This window comes from Podarcis raffonei, chromosome 5 (genome assembly GCF_027172205.1).
Source record: "Podarcis raffonei isolate rPodRaf1 chromosome 5, rPodRaf1.pri, whole genome shotgun sequence".
NCBI classification, from domain to species: domain Eukaryota; kingdom Metazoa; phylum Chordata; class Lepidosauria; order Squamata; family Lacertidae; genus Podarcis; species Podarcis raffonei.
The window spans coordinates 58,303,628-58,327,364 of NC_070606.1; the positions used below are offsets into that span (position 1 = coordinate 58,303,628).

Consider the following 23,737-nt stretch of genomic DNA (forward strand, 5'->3'; position numbering starts at 1 on the left):
GGGGGATGGGTCGTAGAATGGCCTGTTTTAAAGAGCAGCGAAGGAAGGAAACACTCTGCACATGTTCAAGGGCACTTTCCCCTAGCATCTCGCTCATTCCAGGGCTACTGGAGAAGCAGGCCCTAGGGCTGCACTTCGGTCCTGCTACAGGTTTCATGCTTAAAATGTGGACAGCTCCGGCCGATTGCCAGTGAGTAAGCGGGGCAGGATCTGACCGCCAAAGCCTGTGTCAAGCGGCACGTAGCGCGCTCTGAAGGGGAGGCGCCCACCTTGCCTGCCGGGCGAGGAGCAAGGCAAGGAAAAGGCCGGCAGCCAGAGCAGCTGGCGCTGCCGCCGCCTTCTAATCCGATCCCCGCGAGGGCTGCCAGGGACAAGCCTCTCCCCTCCGCCCCTTCCAGGCAGCCCCACCCTGGCCAGCCTTCCGCCCGCTCGGCTCCGCTTCCCGGCAGGCTCCGAGGAACTGGCTAGGCCGTGGCCCTGCCTCTTGGCCGGCTCTCCCTCGCCGCTCATTGGCTCTCGCCTCGCCAGGGGGGCCGCGACGCTCGGGCGCCGTGACAAGCCAAGGAAGGGGCCGGCCTCGGGAAGCAGCCCAGCGCCGCCGTGTCACAGCCGCCGGGCGACAGGGTTGCAGCCGCCACCGCCACTGCCGCCGCTCGGAGGAACAAGTGAGTTTCCTCTCTCAGGGATCGCGACCCAGCCCGGCCCTCCCCTCGCGGGGCGGGGACGCCTCCCGGCTCCATCCTCCGCTTTGCCTCGGGGCTCCTGGCGCCAGGATCTCCCTCGCCTTCTCCCTCGCTATGCAGCCTCTCCCTTTCTCCCTCCACAGCCTGCGGATTACTCATACACGTTCCCATCTCTCTCTCTCTCTCTCTCTCTCTCTCGTCCCCACCCCATGCCGCCCACTCCGCGCGCGCTTTCCCTTCCTCCTCCTCCTCCATCCGTTTTTATGAGTCACTCCGGGGTTTTGGGTGGGGGCCCATCCGCGTCACGAGCTCATGCACGCGCCGGCGGGTGACTCCCTGCGCGCACCGCGTGCCCAAGGGCTGCTGAGCATCACGCCGGGATCTGGGGAGTTGGCTGGGAGGGTGGCAGGCAGAGGATGCGAGCGACAGGTAGCGGCACATAGCGGGATACGCAGAGCAGCCCTCTCCAATCCACCTTCAACTCCCCGGTTTCTGTGGCGGGGTAGCCTTGAAAGACGGGAGTCTTTCTTTCTTTCTTTCTTTCTTTCTTTCTTTCTTTCTTTCTTTCTTTCTTTTGGCCTCAAGGTCCCAGGGTGGGTTGCAACATTAAAACACAATATTAGAAACAATTGAGAACAACTAATAACCGGGAAAATAAGGTGAGCCCTGAAATTAGATGCCCCAGGTGTCAAAGTCAGAGGCAAGCATCCTGTGGCATTCTGTCAGCATCCTGTGGCAGCTGTATGATGAAGGTACTGGATTCATCTTTTTGGGAAGGGGGATCCACGGCTTAGGGGCTGACCATAGAGAATTGCCTCTCTTGGGGCACCAGCACCCCAGACTCTGAGGGTGGAGGAAGTACCAAGAGGGCGGACCCCCTCTTCTGCCAATCTCAGCACCCAGGAAGGTCTGTGGGGCTTCTTTCATCCGTGAGCTTCTTCACATGCCTTCTGTTGGATGGCCCACTTTTTGTTTCATTTTCTCGCATTTAATAGTCCACCCTTTTCTTCAAGGAGCTCAAGGTGCATGGTTCTCCTTCCTCACATTTAATCCCCTCAACCTCCCTGTGATTTAGGTTAGGTGGAGAGGAAATGAATGGCCCAAGGCCACCCAGTGAGTTTCATGGACCAATGGGGATTTAAACTCTGGTTTCCCAGGTCCCAGTTGGGCATTCTAACCACTATAGAATGGACTATATAGGACTGCAGAGAGAGAGAGACTAAAGACTTTCCGGTTTTCTTTATTTTGGGGTCTCCCATTTGCTCAGACATGCACCTCTTCTCTTGGAGGGCTTTTTTTTTTTTTTGGCCAGATAATATATTTTATTTTTAAAACACCAGCTTTACTTCAGAGGCTTCTAACTAGTTCAGAACATCACAACTTCATATAAGCAAATGGGTCATCACTTAGGACCATAGAATTGTAGAGTTGGAAGGGACCCCAAGGGGCATCTAGTCCAACCCCCTGCTGTGCAGGAATCTCAGCTAAAGAATCCCTGACAGATGACTGGCCAAGTTCTGTGTGGATGGAGCGATGTGTGTGTAGAAATCCTTACTTTTTGCATGGCTGGCATGTTGCCCACTATACTTGTGCCAGGACAAACTGATCCATAAAGCATGCTGTAATTTCAGCAGACCATTGTAGGACCATTGCTGGTTGTGGCATCTCCAGGGTCGCCTTCCATTTTAAACCTGGCCATGTCCTATTTCTTTTATTTTTTAATTTTCTTACATCTGTAGTCAGCAGTGGCTAGTGAGGTGGTGTGTGCGCTCTTTAGGAAACGACTTGGCGCATGGCTGCAGGAGCATCAGATTGACTCTGCCATCATGTGCCACACGAAGCTTCCCCATGCTGCTTCACTGGCCAATGCTGTATATAGCTCACCTTGGTTCCATGTGGTCTACATGTGGTTCCTGGTGGTCAAACATCCAGGCACTGACCAGACCCGTTCCTGTTTAGCTGCAGCAAGGCAGTGGCCTCATGTGTCTTCAGGCCATATCCTGGGTTCTAGTAGAAAAGTGCTGGCATATACTTCATGTACTCTTGGCTGTGTGCTATAGTGCCAAACTGGATGCTTGGTAGGTTGTAGACGCACCAAGTATATATAGACACACTCATAGTATTAATGTGGATGCAGTCTTAAGTAACTACTCAAGTCGAGGATTTCAGACTTGACTATTCCTCCTAACCCAGGAATTTGTTGATCATCCACTGTTAGTACAAGCTAAATTGATAGAAGGTCTGAGGAAGAACCCAGTGGTGTGGTTCGCTTCTTGGAAATTAAAGTGATTTGCTGCATTTTAACATAGAACTGCCTCCTCCTTCTGCAGCTCTTTGGCCTCTTGGTAGACCGGCAGCAAGTACAGAAATAAAAAATGCTTGTGAAGCTTTTCAGGTTAAAGAGGAAAGGGGAGGTGACCTCTTGATACCTTGCTGGTCTCCTGATGAAATTGACTAATTTCCTTGTTCATGCCATTTTCACCCACTAATGAGAATAGAATTCAAATCCCTGAAATTTTATTAGGTTCAATCTGTATCTCTGCATGTTCTCTGTGTGCAGTCTCTGCAGGAAAGCTTCAGAGTATTTGTTCTAATAATACTGCAGATAAAGTCTTTATCGGCTTTTTATTTTTTATTTTTGAATATTACTGTTGTGCCTCACAGGGTTTCCATCCAAAAGGATTATTCCTTCCAGAGAGAATTTGTGAATATTGGAGGCTGACATTTTTCTTTGACGCAAGGAGTATGATGTTTGTTATTTTAATTATTGCCTGGGTAACAGTAGGGGCATGACAAATGGGATTTAAAGGGCAACCAACATTTCCAGATGTGAATCTTGATGTGAGCCTTAGTGTTGATGTAACCTCTATAAGCTCAGCTTCAAGTGCTAGAAAATAAGCAACTTAACATGTATATTGATTTACCTGTTTTTATTGTACTGGCTCAATTTTGCTTAGGCACATATTCTGCTGTGTAGAAGGCTCAAGGGCTAGGAATCTCTCTAATGGGATGCAAAGAACCCTCTTGTGCTTAACAGGCAGGATCCCCTATGTATGTAAGAGGAACTCAGGAGCAAAGCACCGGCATATCAGCAACTTGGGGAATGGTGGAGATGTGAAAAGATCACATCATCCTTGTATGCGAGTAAAAGCGAAAGTCGTGCTTTCAGATGGTACGAAAGTGACCTTGTACATATCTGATAACTTCCCCAGTTTTGCTTGTTCCTGCTTTGTTGGAGAGCATTGTGCACAAGTTCTAATGGTCTTTGAAAAACAAACTTTCAGCACATAAGCTTGGGCCCTAAGATAAGATAACTTAATCAAGTTCATGGGAGGAATTCTTCCTGTCCCTTCCTCCCATTTGCAGCCACTCGCTTCCCTGAATGGAGAATGGAGAGAGACATTTGTATGGGTAGAAGCCTCTGACTTGAGCGTGGATGAAATTTAGCCTGCTATATAAAGATAAAGAGTCACATCCATTGCTCTGACTGCTTTTGCTTCCGGCCCCACCCACCACTGGCAATGCGGACCCAACCCTTCTGCTTAGCCTCACTGTGACATGAATTGAGTTTGCTCTCCCTCCTTTGTCTCCTTGCAGAAGATGTCTGGGGAACTGTCCTTGCGCATTGACACCAAGGAGCCACGATGGGACCAGAGCAGCTTCACAGGGAGAGCAAAACACTTCTTCACGGTGACAGATCCTCGCAACCTTCTGCTCTCTAGCAAAACTCTGGAAGAGGCCCGGAGGGTGATTGAGGATTACAGGTTCTCTTGTTAGTCTGGGGATTGCTTTGTTCCTTAGAGAATGACAAGGAAGGCAGTGCCAGGAGTGGGGGCTTGAGGTTGTGGGGAATCCTGATGTTGTGCTATCTAGAGGCTTTTAAAGCACTTGGTGTTAACTATGGCATTCAACTTCTTTAGCTCTCCTCTAGTTCCTGAAATTCATAAATTCTTCTTATCACTCTGGAGTGGCTTGTTGACTTTCAATATAGTGGCTCTGGGAAAGCAGAAGCAGGGAGAACAAACTCCTAGGAAGAAGGATGCACTATTAGAAGGGATGGAAAGGTGAAGCTTAGAGACTAAACCATCAAGTTTATTTATAGGCCACTTTCCCAAAGGATGCTCCAAGTGGCTCACAAGAAAAGCAAACAAATCAATTTATAGGTGCAACGAAAACATAAATATATCATAAATGCAGTCTTTTATGTTCCCATTAGCAAACAAACATATTAGTATTAACGATTCCCTCATTAGTATTAATGTCTCCTCCAGTGACTACTGGCCATTTGGTGACAGAGCATTAGCATAGTCCCAAACCATTGCCCTGTCTACACATCCTATTCCAAACCCAATATTTTGAATTAATCAGAACATTCAAAGGAACCCATCCAAGACGATCCACAGGGCAACTGGTTCATTTGAAGCGTCTCCTTGCATTTCACAGTGTACATGAATAGAGAGGAGTGTTGAGGGGTACCTCTGGTCATTGCTAATACAGCTATTCTTACCTCCCAAACTGACCCCGCCTCTTCCTAGTACAGTGCGTTGATACTTCCTGCCCCAGCGACCTCCACAGCAAATCTTCTCATTTCCCTAAACTGCCTCCAATTCTTTCCTTTTCTTGATTGTTTCAGGAAAGGGAAGGTGTCGCCAGGATTGACTGAGGACCAACTATGGCGGGCGAAATACATCTACGACTCGGCTTTCCACCCAGACACTGGCGAGAAGATGATCCTGATTGGGCGAATGTCGGCCCAGGTGCCCATGAACATGACCATCACTGGCTGTATGCTCACTTTCTACAGGCACGTGCACAACTTCTAAGGTCCTATTGGTGGCCATGCGAACAGCAGCGTGACAACAGCCTTACATTTGATGTAATGCAGCAATTTAGAGGGCTAATTTGAAGCAGTCAGCTGTGCTAGGGGTTTAACACTGTTCCCCTCTCTCCCCTGCCTCAGTGTTCAAGTTGCTCTTAGCTGCAGGTTAGGGAAAAAAGACAAATACTATATGGTATGGAAGCCATGACAAAACATTGCACTGTGGAGTAATTCTATTCAGGGTGCCACCTCTGAGGGAAATGCCAGCTTTGGGGCAGGAAGAGGGAGCAATCTAACATTGTGGCTGGGGGGAAGAATCAACCCCACTTTTCCCCATGCCATGGACCTTACCTAGGGTTGCCATATTTCAAAAAGTGAAAATCCAGACACAAAAGTTGTTGAGCTTTCTATTTTTAAGGAAAATCGACACTGCCAACAAGGGTTGCCATACATCCGGATTTTCCCAGACATTTTAGCAATTTCTGCCTGGACACTGCTTCCAACTGCAATATCCTGGCTATGTCTGGGAAATTCTGGACGTATAGCAACCCTACCTCACCCAAATTGCCCCCTAACATCAGCTAGTTTTAATGAAATAAAAAAGACAGAGATCTGTTCATGGATTTTCTGTGTTGGATGTAGTTTGGCCCTAAATCTGAAGGAGAAAGGAAGTGCTGTGTATGTGGTGGAACAGTGGCATTGAAACTGCATGCGTACCTCATCGAGTGCTTTTGTGTGTGTGTAAGGAGGAGGGGCTACGAGAAGCACACACCAAATCAGTACATAGAGCTCGTTCTCTACTTATTTGAGAATTAGCCTAACATTCTGGTTTTTGTCATATTTATGGGAGCCCTGACTTTTCTCTTTCCTTGCAGAACAACCCCTGCTGTTCTGTTCTGGCAATGGGTGAACCAGTCATTCAACGCCATTGTCAACTACACTAACCGAAGTGGAGATGCTCCCATAACCGTCAGGTAAGAAGACACTGAGTCCTGCCCAAGAGCCCTGGAAACGAATGCAGACATATTTGTGGGAAATTGCACCAGAGTTCCATGGGATTGCCTGATACCACTATAGGAGCTGCCTCTACAGGGTAGCTTTTCAGGACTCATGCATGCCAAGGAAGCAGATCATCAGGCCCAGAAAATTCTGCTCCCTCATCCCAGATGGCTATAGGTGTGGACTTGTTCAGGAGCTCCTTCCTAATTACATTTTAAGTGGAAGCCATGACAAAACATTGCACTGTGGAGTTATTCTATTCAGGGTGCCAGCCAATTTTCAGAATACTCCATTTCATCCTCCTTCCCACCTGTTTCTCTTCCCCCTACAACAGTCAGCATTCTGTTGCTAGTGAGCATGCTCAGTCCTCACTGGGCTGTGTTTGGGCTCCTTCCCTTCGGTTCATAGTTTCCCTTAAGTTTTCTTTTGAACTTCTGTGAAACTTGAGATTCCCCCAAGTCTGCTGGTACCTCCCTCTTGTGCGTGAATGGGTGCCATTCTGGGAGAATGAATTCACTCTTAGTCTTTTCCCATTGTAAATCCTAGGAAAACCCATGGGAGCTAATTCTTCAAAGTGGTGTGACTAGGAAGCAGTCAAGAGGAGAGGATTGCAGGGGCTGGGCTTTCCAGGAGTCATGGAGGGAAAGCTTGAAGTCAAAAGCAAGTTAGACCGTGGTGGAGACTGTTGGGATACTGCCAGGGAGATAAAGTCCATCTGAGCCCCAAGCTCGGTGCCGGACGATCCATCGACCTCCCTTAGTCACGCAGTATCTAGCAATTGTAGCGACACGAAGCCTCAAGAAAAGATAGCCACATTCTTGGACTTGTGCACACTCTATCAGCAGAATTCACACAACAGAAGTTGCACAGCATGAGAGCAGAACATGCATATTTACAGTTTATTAGGCGTTGGTCAGAACAAAGAAAAGCATGACCGTCTGCTCCGACTGCTCAGGCAAAACAGCCAAAAACGAAACGAACTTACAACATAAACATCCTGTGAGACAGGAACTTACGCAGGCTGTTATACAAACATCCTGCTCCCTTTTAAGGTGGAACGGAAATATCCTAACATCCTCCCCCTTTCCGTGTAACCTGTAGTACCTGTGGTTCAACCCAATTGCAACCTTTGTGCGTAAACCTTCAGTTGTTCTCTGTTAACAACCTTAGACAACAGATCAGCAGGAATTTCATTTCCTGGCATGTAGGACACCTGAATGAGTCCTTTCTGAATACATTCTCTTGCACGATGTAGCTTAATCTGCAAGTACTTGGTCCTTTGCTTGCAACTCTCCGAGTTCAGCAAAGCCAAACAAGATCTATTGTCTTGATACACTTGTATAGGACATTTCACAGAAACCCCAATGTCCTTAAACAGTTGCATCAACCATTCACAATCCATGAGTGAAAATGACAGAGCATTGAGTTCTGCTTCACAGGAACTTAGGCTAACTGTTGTCTGCTTTTTGCACAACCAGTCAAACAGGCAGTGGTTGTACATGTAGCATACTCCAGAAGTGCTTGTACCATCCGTGGTGTCACTTCCAAAACTTGCATCTGCAAAGATTTCAAGACCTCCAGTCTTCTGACTGGTGAACCTCAGCCTGTAGTGCATAGTCCCTTTCAAATACCGGGCTATGCGCTTCAGAGCTTTCCAATCCTGAACAGTAGGATTGTTAGCATGTCTGCTAAGCAGGTTAGTGCTTACAGCAATGTCAGGTCTTGAACATCTAGCAATGAAATTCAACTTGCCTAGAATGCATCTGTACAGCGTTGTGTCAGAAAACGCTTCAGCAGTACTGTCTACCTGGTAACCTGTCACCATCGGTGTGTCTGCTGGGTTTGCATCAACCAAATTCAACCTGGTTAATACATCAGCAATTTTCTGTGTTTGGTGTACCAGAAAATTACCTGCTTGGTCCCTCTCCACCTGCAGAGAAAGATAGTTGGATACCTCACCAAGATCCTTCATGTCAAAGTGCTCCTTCAGCTGAGCTAGGGTGCTTTGGTAGAAAGCCTGATTCTTCCAAAACATCAGAAGATCATCAACAAAACATAAACAATACAGTTTGTTTTGCCCCTCCTCCTTGACAAACACACATGGATCAGCTTTACCCTGGTGAAAACCTAGAGAAAGCAACGTTTCAGTGAGTTTTGTGTTCCAACACCTGGCACTCTGCTTGAGACCATACAAGGATTTCCGCAGTTTACAGACCATTCCCTTCTGTATCTGCATCCCGTCAGGTGGAAGCATGTACAGCTCCTCCCCCAAAATCCCGTACAAAAAAGCTGTATTAATGTCATGATGGGAAACACGCAGTTTCTCCTCTGCAGCGATCTTGAGCATCAGCCGAATGCTCTCATATTTGACCGTGGGTGAGTAGGTCTCGTGGTAATCCTGCCCTGGTACCTGTGAAAAACCTCTGGCAACCAATCTGGCTTTGTGTCTGACAACCTTGCCATTCTGGTCTGTCTTGGCCTTGAAGACCCATTTGCTGCCAACCAGTCTCATTCCTGGGACTACCGGTACCAGCTCCCAAGTTTGGTTCCTGTTCCAGTTGCCATCTTAGCAAACTCATCAGCAAATCTTTTTGGAGGTTTGCCTTTGGTCGCCCTTTCAGACCTGCGAACCAGACGCAAGTCTTCTGGACTCATCTCCTCCTTCTTAGGAGAAAAGTGACCAATGGTGAACAGTGGTTCTTCCAGTTCATTGTCAGACTCATCAGATGGTCTGACTGAGGCCTTTGCGCTCTTGTAGTCTGCTGTGTCATCACTGTCACTGACAGCAGCAGCAGCGCCGCCCACTGAACTGGAATCCGAACTCTGATCATCATCATCATCATCATCATCATCATCCTCAGTTTCCTCAGCTTTCTCAGCATGATCTGCTTTCTTCACATCACCTTCATCCTCCTCTGGGTAACTCTGGAAAATTCCCACATTTTCCCCCCACTTAGGATTGTACTCAACACTCCTTGTGAACTTTATGGATTTAGAGTTAGTCATCCATACCCTGTATGCACCTTTTTCGTACCCCATGAACAAACCATGTGCCCCACGCTTCCCAAGCTTGTTGCTTTGTGGGGTGTGTACCCACATGTCAGAACCAAAGATTCTCAAGTGCTTGGTGTTAGGTTTCTTACCAAACATCTTCTCATAGGGAGTGCAACCAATAGGTGATGACAGTCTGCGATTAAAAGTGTAAACCAAATTCGAGAGAGCCTCCCCCCAAAACTTCTCAGGGAGGTTGGCATCATGCAACAAGGTTTTTATTCCTTGCAGCAACGTTTGATTTGCTCTCTCCGCAAGCCCATTCATCCATGGCGATCTAGGCGTTGACAAGTCATGCTGGATTCCCTTCTCAGTCAGGAAAGCTTCAAACTGCTGAGAAGTGAACTCCCCGCCTCGATCAGTAAACAGACAACCAATACGTTTACCGTGAGCATTCTCCAACCAAGCACAGAATGCCTTGAACTTAGGAAATGCTTGCGATTTCTGCTCGAGCATAAACACATGAATGTACCTGGAAAAAGAATCAATTAGAACCATGAAGTACCTTGCTCTACCCAAAGAGGGCGCTAGAGGACCTACCAGGTCTGCATGAACTAGCTGGTAGGGTTTGGAAGCCTGCCTGCTAGACTCCTTGCCTTTTGGAGCAACCTTCACCTTGTTCTCTGCACAAGATACACATTTCATGTGATATTTACAAGGTTTGATGTCCAAACCTTCAACCAACTCAGGCATCTTGGCTAGCGCTTGCCAAGAGAGGTGACAAAATCTGCGATGTGCATCGTGAATGCATCCTGCATGAAGAACCTTGTTAGTTTGTGCAACACAACAAGTATCAGCATTAGACACAGCAACATCATCATAAGTTAGACTGAACAAACCATCCACCAACTTTGCATGCCACATGTCCTCTTTGCCTTTTCTGATGACACAGACAGTCCTCTTGAAGGAAATTTCAAAACCACGCCCAGTCAGCTGTGGTACACTAATCAAATTGTCCGCAGCTCCTGGAACAAAAAGTACATTGCTAATGGTCGTATTCAGACTTGCAAGTTTCACAGTTCCAACTCCTGTAGCTTGCAAAGTCCTTCCATCAGCCAGCTGGACCTCTCCATCTTGAGGTGTGAAGGAGATAAACAGATGACGGTCTTTGCTGAGATGGCGCGTGCAACCTGAGTCAATTACAAACCTGGCCTTGGCCTTGTTTCCCACTGGCGTGGGCTTTTGCAGCTTGCCTTTAGCCTTTGGTGAAGCTGTGCCAGCAAACATAGCCTTGTTTTCCACTGGCGAGGGCTTTTGCAACTTGCCCCCCTGCTCCTGGCCATCAGACGTGCCTTTAGCCTTTGGTGGAGCTGTGCCAGCTAACATAGCCTTGTTTTCCACTGGCGTGGGCTTTTGCAACTTGCCCCCCCGCTCCTGGCCACCTGCAAGCATCTTGCTCTGTTTACATCTGGTCTTCCGGCCTCTGCAAAGGCTCTGACCTTGGTTCTCACGAGAAACAGAGCTCTCTGCTGCCGACTCCTTGGCTCCCCCTGGAGGCTGGAATGCTGCCTGGGATGACATCACAGTCAGCTCCCCCTGCAGCTTGCAACCGGTGCCCTCGGCATCCGTGCATTCACTCGCATTCTGGGAAACAGCCAGGACCTCCGATGCAGTCAAACTCTGGGCTGGGATGACTGGCAGATGGGCTATCTTCAAAGCATTCCACATCTGACGTGCAGTCGTGTTGCCAGCTAGCGTAGCAATTTCCTCCAGAGAGACGGACAAGACTATTACGTCTATGGCTCTCGAATTCTGAGCCTCCCATCTCCCTGTCAGAGGAACTGGAGGGGCTTCTGAGACAGTATGCCAGACTCCAAACTGACGCAGCAAACCCTCACACCATCTTGCCCAGGTCTCATAATTGTCCCGATTTAATTTTGGGCACTCAGCAGCTTCAGAGGCTTGGAAAAACTCCATTCCACCTCTTAACTTTGGCCGTGAGTCTTCTTCACTTCAGAGACTCCTTATCTTGGCACCCATAAATCACGAAGCCTGCTTGGCTCGGCTCCCAGGCCAATTAGGCCAGCCGGACATCAAAGAGGCTGCCGCGGCAACAGAAAAGCCTCTGCTTTCGCTTTTCCAACATACCTTTCAGCAGTCTGTCGCTGTCTTACTCTTCTGCAAGTGCCATGAATCTGGGCCCGAAACCTGTTGTTGGGATACTGCCAGGGAGATAAAGTCCATCTGAGCCCCAAGCTCGGTGCCAGACGATCCATCGACCTCCCTTAGTCACGCAGTATCTAGCAATTGTAGCGACACGAAGCCTCAAGAAAAGATAGCCACATTCTTGGACTTGTGCACACTCTATCAGCAGAATTCACACAACAGAAGTTGCACAGCATGAGAGCAGAACATGCATATTTACAGTTTATTAGGCGTTGGTCAGAACAAAGAAAAGCATGACCGTCTGCTCCGACTGCTCAGGCAAAACAGCCAAAAACGAAACGAACTTACAACATAAACATCCTGTGAGACAGGAACTTACGCAGGCTGTTATACAAACATCCTGCTCCCTTTTAAGGTGGAACGGAAATATCCTAACAGAATATTTGCAGAAACGGATAGGGAATAGGGCAAGACGGAACACTGGCAGTGCTAGGAAAGATGGTGAAGATGTGCGACTGCTTAGTCTTGGTGGGGATTTTTAATGGTGGGAATAGGAATGTTCTTGCATGTCCCACCCATTGAGTACCTTTCCCAGGGGAAGCATTAGGGCTGGGACTAGACAGGAGGAAGTTGAGAGTATCTTAGCCTCACCTGGTTGCCTGCTTCCTTTACAGCCAGCTGGGCACTGCCTACGTCAGTGCTACCACGGGAGCTGTGGTCACAGCACTGGGCCTCAAGTCCCTCACCAAGGTAAGGGACCCGCCGGCTGTGTCTGCTCTGGCACAGCAAGGAGGATATGCCTGTTCTTTGAGATTGTCACACTTTGGTGTTACAAACAAGACCTTGCATAGGACAAGTGACTCTCTTTCCTTATTTGTTTATCAGCATTCCCTGGCCACTGAGCATGCTCAGCACTCACTGAGATGTTTGGAAAGGTTTTCTTCCAGTGTTGTGTGTGTGTGTGTGTGTGTATGTGTGTGTGTGTGCGCGCGTGCGCGTGTGAGTACTTCTGCAAATCTTTGGTTCCTCTTCCTGTTTTCTCTTGTGCATCGGTCAGGCCTGTGCACGGGGGGTGGGCAGCTGGGTACACTTTCCCTGGGCCTATTCATCCTGCTGTTAATTCAAACTGTAACACATGTCTCCTCTCTCTTTCTCTTTCCCTTTCAACTCTTCCACCTTGGTAGCATCTTCCACCCATCATTGGACGCTATGTGCCTTTTGCAGCTGTGGCAGCAGCTAACTGTATCAACATACCATTAATGAGGCAGAGGTAAGATAGGGCTGCATGATGGGGAGAGGGTAGGAATCTAAGAAGATGCCTTGCACTGAGCCGATATAGCACAGTATTGGGCCATCTAGCTCAGTATTGTCTACACTGACTGGCAGGGTCTCTCCTCGGTTTCAAGCAAGGGAGCTTCCTATCCCTTCCTGGAGACACCAGCGACCTTTTGCCCCAGCAAAGCATGTCCTCTGACACTGAAACATAGCCCACCCTCCTGGAAAGGGGAAACCAAAGTCCAGGTCTTGGCCATTTCTTGCTAGTAGCATATTCTAAATTACTGCACCCCTGGGCATCTTTCTCAGTCTTTTGACCTTGAAAGTATGAGGTGTTCACAGCTATGATAATATACGGAATCCACAATAACTGGCATCAGGCTAACAGCATAGCAGAGGGTTAGGGATCTATGAAGGGTGGGGTGGGGGGGACTTGGAACATAGTAAAAAGTAATACCAGATTGTGTAAGGGGAACTACCATCTCCATCCCCGGAACAAAGAGAGAAGCTTTCTAGCTACAGTCAAACCTCATGTTACGTTTGCTTCATGTTACGTTCTTTCAGGTTACGTCCTGTGGCGACCCGGACGTACCGGAAAGGGTTACTTCCGGGTTTTGCCGCTTGCACATGCGCAGAAGCGCAAAATGACGTCACACACATGTGCAGAAGCAGCGAATCGCAATCCGCGCGTGCACAGATGTGCCGCTGCGGGTTGCACTCTTTTCATGTTGCGAATGGGCCTCTGGAACGGATCCCATTTGCAACCAGAGTTACCACTGTATTTAGAAAGGAACATCTACATTTCTGTGATAAGTTTGTTACTGTAGCTGAGAATATAGTTCCTTTTATTTCTTTGTATCCCATCTTTTCCTACTTGGTAATTCAAGGCGATATATAAAGGTCTCCCATCCAGGCACCGACCGGACCGAGACCTGCTTAGCTTTATGAAGATTGCTGCATCATGTGCCAGAGCCAGGGTAGAGAGCTAGGGTTTTGAAGTAGGTGGAAGATGTTGGAGAGGAGGCAACATAATGAAGAGTAGAGAAAAAGTGTAATGAAGAGTGGAGCCACGGGTCTCACAATCTCCTGATGTGCCTTGTTCTCATGTCTGAACAGTGTCTGCTGTTGTGATGTTTATGTGGTTTTGGTTCCTGGGGAGTGGTCAGGTGGGATAATGTGATGGAGCTACTCCACATCGTTCTGTGGTCCTATACCACATTGTTCCAGACCATCCTTTTTTGGAGATCCAGCAGGACAGACATGGTCCAGTGCTGGCTGGTGGGTGGGTGGGATTTGTAGTCCAAAACAACATCTGGAGTTGGAGCCTAGTTTAATACTTCTGTTCCTGGTCTAGAAAGACAGGAAGCACAGGCAACTAGGAGTCAGAAGAATTGCTGCATTTCTGGCAGCAAGAGAAAGGAGAGGCTGAAAATGACAATAAAGGGTTGTATTTCCCCCCCCCCCCTAACCATTTTTACAGGGAGCTAAAGCTTGGTATCCCCATTACAGACGAGAGTGGAAATCGGTTGGGTGAGTCAAAGGCAGCCGCTCAGCAAGCCATTGCACAAGTGGTGGTGTCTCGAATTGGCATGGCTGCACCTGCCATGGGTAAGTAGCTGCTGCATTGGCCCTTGGCTAGAGCGGAAGCAAATATATGAAGTTCCAACTTCGCCAATAAGGGATGATGCCTTTTTTATGGGTGGAAATGTGAGTGATTTTGATTTGCTGGCTTCTCTCAATTTTTTTGTAAGATTCAGATATGAAATATTATAAATTGAGGAGTGTTTCTTATTAACAATTAATTTGGATTCTTGATGTGCATTGATGTGCTCAGTGGCAGAGCACATGTTTGCATGTAGCAGGGCCCAGGTTAAACCTTTGGCACTTTTAATTTAAAAGGGCCCAGAGATCTGCTGATGGAGGGGGGTACAGTGGTGTAGCCTGGGAGGTGCCAGGGGGACCATTGTCCCAGGCGCACAATTGGGGAGGCGCGAACCAGGCACCCCCCACAGAGATCCGATGCATGAGTGCCCGTCTGTCGGCAGGGGCTGGGGAGCACAGAGGATGAAGAGCACCCTTTGTGCCCTGTGCCCCTATTTGAGCATTCACAAATTGCCTGGAGAATATTTGACATCAAAATTAAGCATTTTGAAGAGCCCATTAATTTTAGTTCTGCTTTTGGTGCATACATGCTGTGCTATTTTGTCATTATCTCCTGAAAGGTTCTAGCAAGGTAGAAATCCTGTTTTAAATTGTTGGCATTTGCAGAGCAAAAACAAAATGACAATCTGGGCTGCCTTCGCATGGCAGTTTATTCCGTTATCATGGCTTTCCCCTAACTTCTAAGTTCTGCATTATATTTGAGCTTTCACATGATGTAAGAGCGACTTCTGGAACTGTAGTAGAACATAGTGCAAGTTAAGTGCTCGTTTCCCCATTTGCAAATAATATGGAAACCAGTGCTTAACCTGTGCTGTATTCCACTATAGTTCTGGAAGTGGCTTTTACATTGTGTGAAAGCATAAATATAATGTGGAAATTATCAGTTAGGGAAATGTCATGAAAATGAAATAAACTGCCATGTGAATGCAGTCATAAATCAAATTCCATTGCCAGTTGGGACACCTCTGAGCTTTTAAGTTTGTGAACTACTCATTGTGATGTTAGTTTCTGAGTATCCTCAATGGATTCCAGGAATTCCTAGAGAAATAAAACAACAACAACCCTAAAACCGATTCAAAACATGCAGGAGACATATGGCTGGTTGGGTGTGTCTTTAATATTCTCCTTCCTCATTTTCCTTATAGCCATCCCTCCTGTGATTATGAACGCACTAGAGAAGAGAGCATTTTTGAAGGTAGGTCCTTTTGGATCTTAGTTCAGCTCCCAGGCCTCCATTCCTATAGGCTGAGAAGGATGTGGTTGCTTTCCTGAGATGAGCCATATTTGTGTGTGTGTTCAGCTTACTTCTCAATCCTCATGAACAGGAGAGGGTTATTGGCCTCATGTCCTGGTTGTGGGCTTCCCAAGGGCATTCAGTTGGTCAATCTGCAAACAGAATGCTAGATGAGATAGGCCTTTGGGTTGATCCAGCAGGGCTCCTCTTACGCTGGTCAGGAAGGGGAGTTTAATTTCTTAGAAGGTGTATTGACTGCCATCTTGGAAATGCTAGGGTCAATTGTTGACAATTACAAAAAAATATTCAAAGCTTCTTAAGCAGGGGTGGTTAACCCTTGGCTCTCTAGATGTTGCCATCATCCCTGACCATTGACCATGCTAGCTGAGACTGTGTTGTAGTTTAGCACTACCTGGAGTGCCACATAGGGCTTTCCCCAAGAAACGTATGAGTGCTCCTGCTGGGTCAATGGCTGCACCTCTGTAAGCAACAAGCGACAACGGCTGCTTTGGAAATGGATGTAGATACTGAGCACGAACCAACGCCTTGTGTTTCCTTCCAGCGGTACCCTTGGATGAATGCTCCTCTGCAGGTTGGGCTGGTGGGCCTGTGGTAAGTGCGCTTCTTCCCTTGTGCAAATGGGAGTATTGTACGTCAGGAGGAGAGAACAGGTTGCCAGAGCTCTCTGAGAAGAATGTCAGTGCAAACCGTGGTCACATTCACACTGTATATACCACTTTAAACAGTCACGGCTTCCCCCAAAGGATTCTGGGAGCTTTAGTTTATCTACAGTGCTGAGTTTGTTAAAGGTAAAGGTAAAGGTACCCCTGCCCGTACGGACCAGTCGTGTCTGACTCTAGGGTTGTGCGCCAATCTCACTTAAGAGGCCGGGGGCCAGCGCTGTCTGGAGACACTTCCAGGTCACGTGGCCAGCGTGACGAAGCTGCAGTTGGCAAGCCAGCACCAGCACAGCACACGGAAACGCCGTTTACCTTCCCGCTATAAAGCGGTACCTATTTATCTACTTGCACTTAAGGGTGCTTTCGAACTGCTAGGTGGGCAGGAGCTGGGACCGAAAGACGGGAGCTCACCCCGCCGCGGGGATTCGAACCGCCGACCATGCGATCGGCAAGCCCTAGGCACTGAGGTTTTACCCACAGCGCCACCTGCGTCCTGAGTTTGTTAGGAGGCCCCTATCCCCCCCCCCCAAAAAAGCTACAATTTCCAGAGTTCCCTGTGAAGAGGAATTGAATGTTAAATCACTCAGGGGACTGTAGTTCTGTGTGGGCAGCAGGGATCTCCTAACAACTTGGGGAAAGCCATGGCTGTTTAAATTGATACCATAGCGCTTTAAATTTATGGTGTGAATCTGACCAGTGTGGGAAAGTAGAGTGCCTATGACTGAGGAGGCTCAGGTTCAAATCGTCTCTCAGCCAGAAAACTCACTTTCTCTCAGACCAACCTGGTTGTGGAGGCTAAAATTGGGGGTAGCTGGTTGGGCCATGATGACCTAGGAGCCTTGAGCTCCTGGGATGAAAGACAAGACAAGCATGGAATAAATAAATAATAAAGAAACTCGGCTTTTGAGTAGAACCAGGTAGCACTTGGCTTACAGGAGCAAGTGAGGTAATCTCCTGAGAGGGTATGATTGTGGGAATCAGGCACGGGGACCCACATTCCATCGCCCTTCTGGATTTTCTTTCCTGGCAACTGTGACTTGACCTTTAGGCTGATCAGAAATTCTACCAGTTCCTATCAATGTATATCAGCTTGAAGGTGTTGAAATTTCTGAGTGGCAACCTGTTCCATTCTGAATATTTCAACTTTTGTGGGTTGCCCCATTGAAATGACAATAACATGGTACCCAGCTTATTTGTAATGGATCAGGCAAGGTAGTTTTCATGACATAGTGCTATTCCTTTTGGAAATTTGACTAGATCCCCATTCCAGGAAATTTGGTTGGGGGCCCTTTGCCAACCTGGTGCCCTCCAGATGTTTTTGACGCTGAGTTGTAGTTGGGAGTTGTAGTCCAAAACATCTGGAGAGCTCCAGGTTGGTGAAGGAGGCACAAGAGAAAAGCTTTGATTGGGATGCAAGATACTGCACTCCATTGCGTGTTGTTCGGCACCTACAATTCTGACTGTGAGCAAGAAAGCAGCCTAAACCCCCAACACATAGAGCAACATGGGGGGGGGTGAGGGTTTTTCCCCCCCACAGCGACTCCCTTGCCCATCCTCCAAGGCAGAAGTGACTCCTCTCCTGTCTTTGTCCTTCTAGTTTGGTGTTTGCTACCCCGCTTTGCTGTGCACTCTTCCCCCAGAAAAGGTAAGCATGTCATTGCATTTTATGATCTATGAGAGTACTCCCCGGGGTCCATTTGGAGTCCAACCACCCAGGGGGCTCGTGGCACATACCCATCAACTGTCTGGGACATCCCGTTTGGAGGGGCTGTGCTCTCGTGTGAGATCTTGGTGCCCCAAAATGCTCCTTTTGGGGAGCTGTGCTCTCGTGCGTGGGTCACATAGACCTTAATGGGCCTGTTAGTCATGGTTCATTAACTTCAGGCAGTCTATTCTGAGTTGACCTAGCACTGTGCTAAATCTATAAAATTTTGAATGGGGAGTTCCTCATAAGCTGTTTCTTTTTAAAAAATATTTTGCTGTCCAAAGTCAACATTTTCACAACTGTTTACTTTCAGTTCAAAATTTGAAAAGTGTTTTTTCTTTTTCTTTTCCCCCTTCTTTTGCCAGGGTGGGTGGGGGAAGAAGCATTATTTTGAAAAACATGGCCTTTTTGATGTTTGTGCTGCTACGGTTTTCATGCCATGCTGGTGTGTTACAGTCTTGAAGCCTGATCCAGTCTTAAGTGTAGAAGCAATCCTATATTCTTGAGGAGTCACAGATGTTTCCCCTTTCTGCTGTAAGATATGTTGGTGGGAGGTTTTCAAATGGGGGCAATGCCACAGTTGGGGGAAATGCCACACAGTGTGGGAAAGAGCATCCCACATGAAGTTTGAAGAAGACACCTCTGGTCACCACATGCTTGGGACCTGGTTTCTCCTTCAGCGACTGTGGTGTTCTCCAGAAGCATACATAGTGGTCACACTGTAAGCATCTCCTCCCCATAATAAACAGATTAGCCTACCGCTGATTTAAAACATGACATGGGAGGTCATAGCCCATTTTTCAGAGCATGGCTGTGCACCTCTTGAGCTAGCCCTGCCCCATAACTTTGCTTTCCATTTCCTACTCTCTCCTTTGCCCTAAGAACTAGAAAAACATCTTGTTTTCCTTTTTCCAGCTCAATGCGGGTGAGCCGCCTGGAACCTGAAGTCCAAGCTCTGATCAGGGAGAAAAACTCTGACATTGAGGTTGTCTACTTTAATAAAGGGCTTTGAGAGAAGCTTCCTCATGCTACCCTGGTATGGAGTAAAAACAAACAGGAAGAAGTAGAAGAACCAGGGATCCGGTGCTCCTGAGGAGGAATTTACACTTTGTAATAGTATAATCCCTTTTATATGCTGCTTTCTTATTGGCTGTCAAGTCATGGCAGGCCCTATGTGTATGATATAACCTTCCTGAATTCAGGTGAACCCTAGCGTAGATTGTAATGTGGCAATGTGGCTGTTGCAGTGATGTATGTTCATACTCTGAACAAAGCAGAAACATTCCAGTGATGACCCATTTGGGTTTCAAGAGCAAAGAAGTCCTTAAGCCTAAATCCTTACATTACACATAGTTCTACAGTGGTATGTGTACAGGTGTGGATGTATGTGCACCATAATCTTAATGATGTATTATCCTAAGAATGATAACCTTGAGAAATGTTTGGGAAGAGGAGAAATCCATGGGACACTTGAGAATCAGTTGCTACATGGAAGGCAACTTGCTGTCCTGATTAGTTGGAATTTCATGTATTCAGAGGTAAAGGAGATCACTCTCCCACATAAGAGCATTATGTGTTTTTGCAATACCTACGTTCTCGAGATGTTTTTTCTCTAGACAACCTTTGTTTTTGCAACCAAAACATGTTTTTCCAAGAACCTCTGCATTCTCTTGCTGTTCTGATACTTTGCTGATAAGAGAAATGTACAAGAATGATAGTACGTGCAGCCTTGAAACTGCAAAACCCATGATGCAGGGTGAGCGCTAGTCAAATAAGCACACTGCTTCCTACATAGGGAAGCAAGCAACTGACCATATTGAGTTCACAGGAAAACGCTAAAATTCAAACAGGTTGGTGGATTTTCTATCAGCAATCTTCTATTCGGACCTGAGCACATGCTTCGAAGATGAAGCAAAGATCTGATGTTTGCATAATTATGTTATGGGAGATGGGATCATGGAAATCAGCTGATCCTAACATGCCCTTTATCTGCCCCTTGGAAACCACAGAATTTCACATAAAGTGGGAAGGGATGTGTCTATATATGTAGAGGCTTCACCCCTTATGTTCTGCTTAGCTGTTTTAGCATAACCACAGCAATATTTTGTACGGTTGCATAGCTTGCTTGAAGGCCCAGGGCAATTGATAGGGATGGCATCCAAATGGAGCATCACTTCTGCCAGCTTCATTGGATCAGGTGAGGGTTGTGACAGCAGCAACCCCATGCTCATGGGGCCTGATGGTTTCACCTCCCAGACCGAGAAAGAAATCTGTTCTGCTTACCCTTTCCACACACTCACTCCCCCAAACCTTTCATTAATACCATGGGTGGTATCCAACTAAGTGGTTCCTCTGGTGCAAGCATTTTAAGAACACAATACAAGCCTACTGGATCAAGCCAATGGCCTATTCTCATAGTTGCAGACAAATGCCAATGGGGAGCCTGCAAGCAGGACATGCGCCTAACAGCACTCTGCCCACCTGGGTTTCCCATCACCTGGTATTAAGAGGCATAATGTCTCTGACAGTGGAGCTGGAACATAATTATTGTTGTGCAAAGGAACTTCTGCTCCCTCTCCTCTCCCTGTGTGTCCCCCGTCCCCTGAATCTGTCTTAGGGGTTCCCAACCCTCAAGAGCGAATGGGCGGGGCCTTGGGGGCACATGGAGAGGGAAGAGCAATATGAAGAATTCTGTTGCACAAGTAGAAATCTCACAATTTAGTTGGAGAATGCCTAACCCCACCCCCCAAATTTCTAAGCACATACCTTGTTGCTCCAAGTGAATACTTACTTGGGTGAATTTGTCAGGTAGAAAATGGTCACACCTGCCTGAGAGCATAAATGACTATCTTTGGTGGATGTGGCTGTGGCTGAATAGTGGCACACATAAGTATCTCTTCTTTATCTGGACCTGTACTTTACTAGAACAGTTGAGACAACCGCTCTGAGGTTTTGTTTCATTTTTTACAATCAAGCAGTACATAAATCTTACAAAATAAATAAAATAATAAATGATTTTCCAGCATTTGGGAAGGTGTGTCTGCACAAAAGCTCTTGGGTATATGGTTTGATGCTTTACTTGCTAAAGCAGTATCCAATACGCAAGAGTGTGCACTAACCACAAGGTTTGGTTTGGACCCTGATTCAGCACTTTGGAAATTACTCCAGTTTGGCTCAGACAGTTTGAAGGCTGCCTGGTTCATCTTGGCACTGTATCAGAATACTGATCTGGGAAAAGCTGAAGCTTTGTGCCTCCCCATTGGCTGTCATGAGGAAATCAACAAATTATTATAGCCTCTTTCCATTTGACAGAATTGTATGCAATTTGCAAGCATAGCAAACCCTTTGGACTGGAAGAAGCCTGCCATAATTCCAGTCAAAAAGGTGCAGGTTTGTTTGCGCTAGACTTCTTCCACCCTCTTCCCACCTTGGCTTTCTTCTTAAATGGAAAGCTTGAGGAGAGATGTTGCCATTTTTTTGCAAACACACTTTCTGTGGTCCTGTTTTGGCTCTGAGTCTCAGAATTGCTCCGAAGATTTTCAGAGGACCTAGATTCAGTTTGAGGTGGTTCAAAGAGAGCCATCTTTACTGTGGACAAACCTGACTCTCTCTGAATCAACATTTGCTCCTAAGAAAGAAAGTAATGTGGGCAGGAGGTTTTCTGCAGTATTACCCTCTATTGATTATGGTACCTGCCTTGTAACCCTACAGTTCCCTCTGTCTGCCATGTAGACTTAACTGGTCAGTGCTAGGATCAGATTTGTATGTAGTGATCAGGTGCACTGAATCAGCGCATCCATAAGATAAGAGCCTTTGGGTGGATTTGACCCATAAAAATTCTCTTCGCTGATGGTCTGAAGGGATAAAATGCTCTACAGCAATGTCCATCCCTGTAGTCCATGCTGTTGCATATTCTGCACAATCTAGCATCAGATTCCATTTGCTCAGAACGTTTAGTTCAATGTCATTTTTGCCCTTGACTTCAGCAGCAGCAGCAGCAGGGTCCATAGCACTTATTTGACCTAAGCAACACGCACACAGAGCTAAACTGGAACAAGTGTGTGTGATGACACATGATGTTTGGCCTGCAAAGTAGAATAAAGAACTGCCAGAACTGCCTTCTCCAAAGGTGGATGAAGGTCAGTGGCTTAATCCAGTTTTATGTACTTTTTATCCCTGGAGCAAATCATTTATTTTAATCTGAGCAGAACCGCCTGGGTTTGCATGCTTGCTTCCTTTGTTAAATGTCATCTTTGCTGGAGCCTCAGAGTTCCATCAGGGGTTACTATATATGCTTTTTATCACACTCTCTTAATGAGACCTCATCCGATCCAACTCTTACAAGCTTAAAATGGTTTGAGTCAGCTTATTTTTCTTTTACTGTGTTGGGTTATGTTTGAGGCTTATTTTACCAAATGCAAAGCAATGTGCAGGAATCCTCATTGATTCCATGTTATACCTCTTGTATAGCTTTAAATAAGGCATCTGTTTCCAAATAAAGAATATAATTTCTGTCTCTTGCACATGTCTTTGCTGTTTTCTTGAACTGACAGGTAAAATGCATTGCTATGTTTCTTGCTCACATACAGCAGATTTTAATGCAGAGTTTTGTTTTAAGGAAATGTGACCAAAATTACTCTTACTGGCGATGAAGGCAAAAAGCTTCCCACTAACTTCCAAGTGTGGGTCCCCTAATTCCCACCCGCATTCTTCAAAGGTTAATCCGTTTATGATTACAGTGATTATTCCTGTTCATGGAAGGGCTATGCTGTCATTTGAGCAAAGAAATCAGCATACTCTCCAAGATGTGTCCCACATTCAGGGCCATTTTTCACCTTACAAAATTCCTACACAAAAGACAACCTGTATGTAGTGCATCATGTGATTTCTTTTGAGAGCACTTAAATGTTACTAAGCACTGTGCAAAGCTAATTTAAAATCACAGGGGCCTCCTTTTGCAGGCCTACAATCTTAAAGCTTTCTGATGTACCAAGCAACAAAAAGTGGGAGAGCGAATGTGATCTAGACAAGAAGGGAAAGGAAACAAAAAACTTGTGCATGTGTTAGGAGGTTGTGGGCCACTTTTGAGCTCCCACTGTGTGTACAAACAGCAAAAACTCAATGTGTGATAATCATGCATGACAATCTACATATTTCTTCCACAGCAGAGGAAGCACATACTGAAGAATACTTAGGCCCTGATCTAGAAGTCTTTTGACTGAAGATCAAACATGGGAACTTACATGCTCTCAAAGCATGTATTTGTATCACTGAGGGATTGTGTGCTCAGGGCTTGTCACTTCCTGCTGGGATATACAGACTTCAGGCTTGCAGAATCTACTTTGTTGTTTTTTTTACTAGAGATTCACCAACCAGAGTTTGGTGTAAAAGACATACACATTGAATGAAAGTCTTCTGAGCCTTGGAATTTGTTTTGAATACCAGAATGGAATGAAGCTTGCAGTTCTTCTGCACAAAAATCCACTCCCAGTTACTGCAGTCTTCCTTCATTTTATTACAGTG

General features: G+C 46.7%; 1 protein-coding gene and 1 long non-coding RNA gene across 5 annotated transcripts; one reads left to right on the plus strand and one right to left on the minus strand.

Annotated features, from left to right (window-relative positions):
- Window positions 1-556: 556 nt before the first annotated feature.
- Window positions 557-21,692, plus strand: SFXN3 (sideroflexin 3). 4 transcript variants are annotated; one of them, XM_053389400.1, is made up of 11 exons: window positions 557-665; window positions 4,281-4,373; window positions 5,317-5,487; window positions 6,378-6,476; window positions 12,333-12,408; window positions 12,843-12,928; window positions 14,414-14,541; window positions 15,741-15,790; window positions 16,392-16,441; window positions 18,107-18,154; window positions 19,130-21,692. In XM_053389400.1, the coding sequence occupies exons 3-11, from the start codon at window positions 5,411-5,413 to the stop codon at window positions 19,224-19,226; spliced, it is 711 nt and encodes a 236-aa protein (XP_053245375.1). In that variant the 5' UTR covers window positions 557-665; window positions 4,281-4,373; window positions 5,317-5,410; the 3' UTR covers window positions 19,227-21,692. The 4 variants fall into 4 exon arrangements, with proteins under 4 accessions (XP_053245375.1, XP_053245371.1, XP_053245372.1 ...); XM_053389396.1 differs by lacking the exon at window positions 557-665 and adding an exon at window positions 981-1,112 and having other exon boundaries at window positions 4,281-4,447; XM_053389397.1 differs by lacking the exon at window positions 557-665 and adding an exon at window positions 1,336-1,435 and having other exon boundaries at window positions 4,281-4,447.
- On the minus strand, window positions 21,659-22,691 carry LOC128414309 (uncharacterized). Its single transcript, XR_008330639.1, has 2 exons — window positions 21,815-22,691; window positions 21,659-21,702 (listed from the first exon to the last, which is right to left on the minus strand). It is a non-coding gene; the product is annotated as an uncharacterized LOC128414309 (long non-coding RNA).
- Window positions 22,692-23,737: the final 1,046 nt, after the last annotated feature.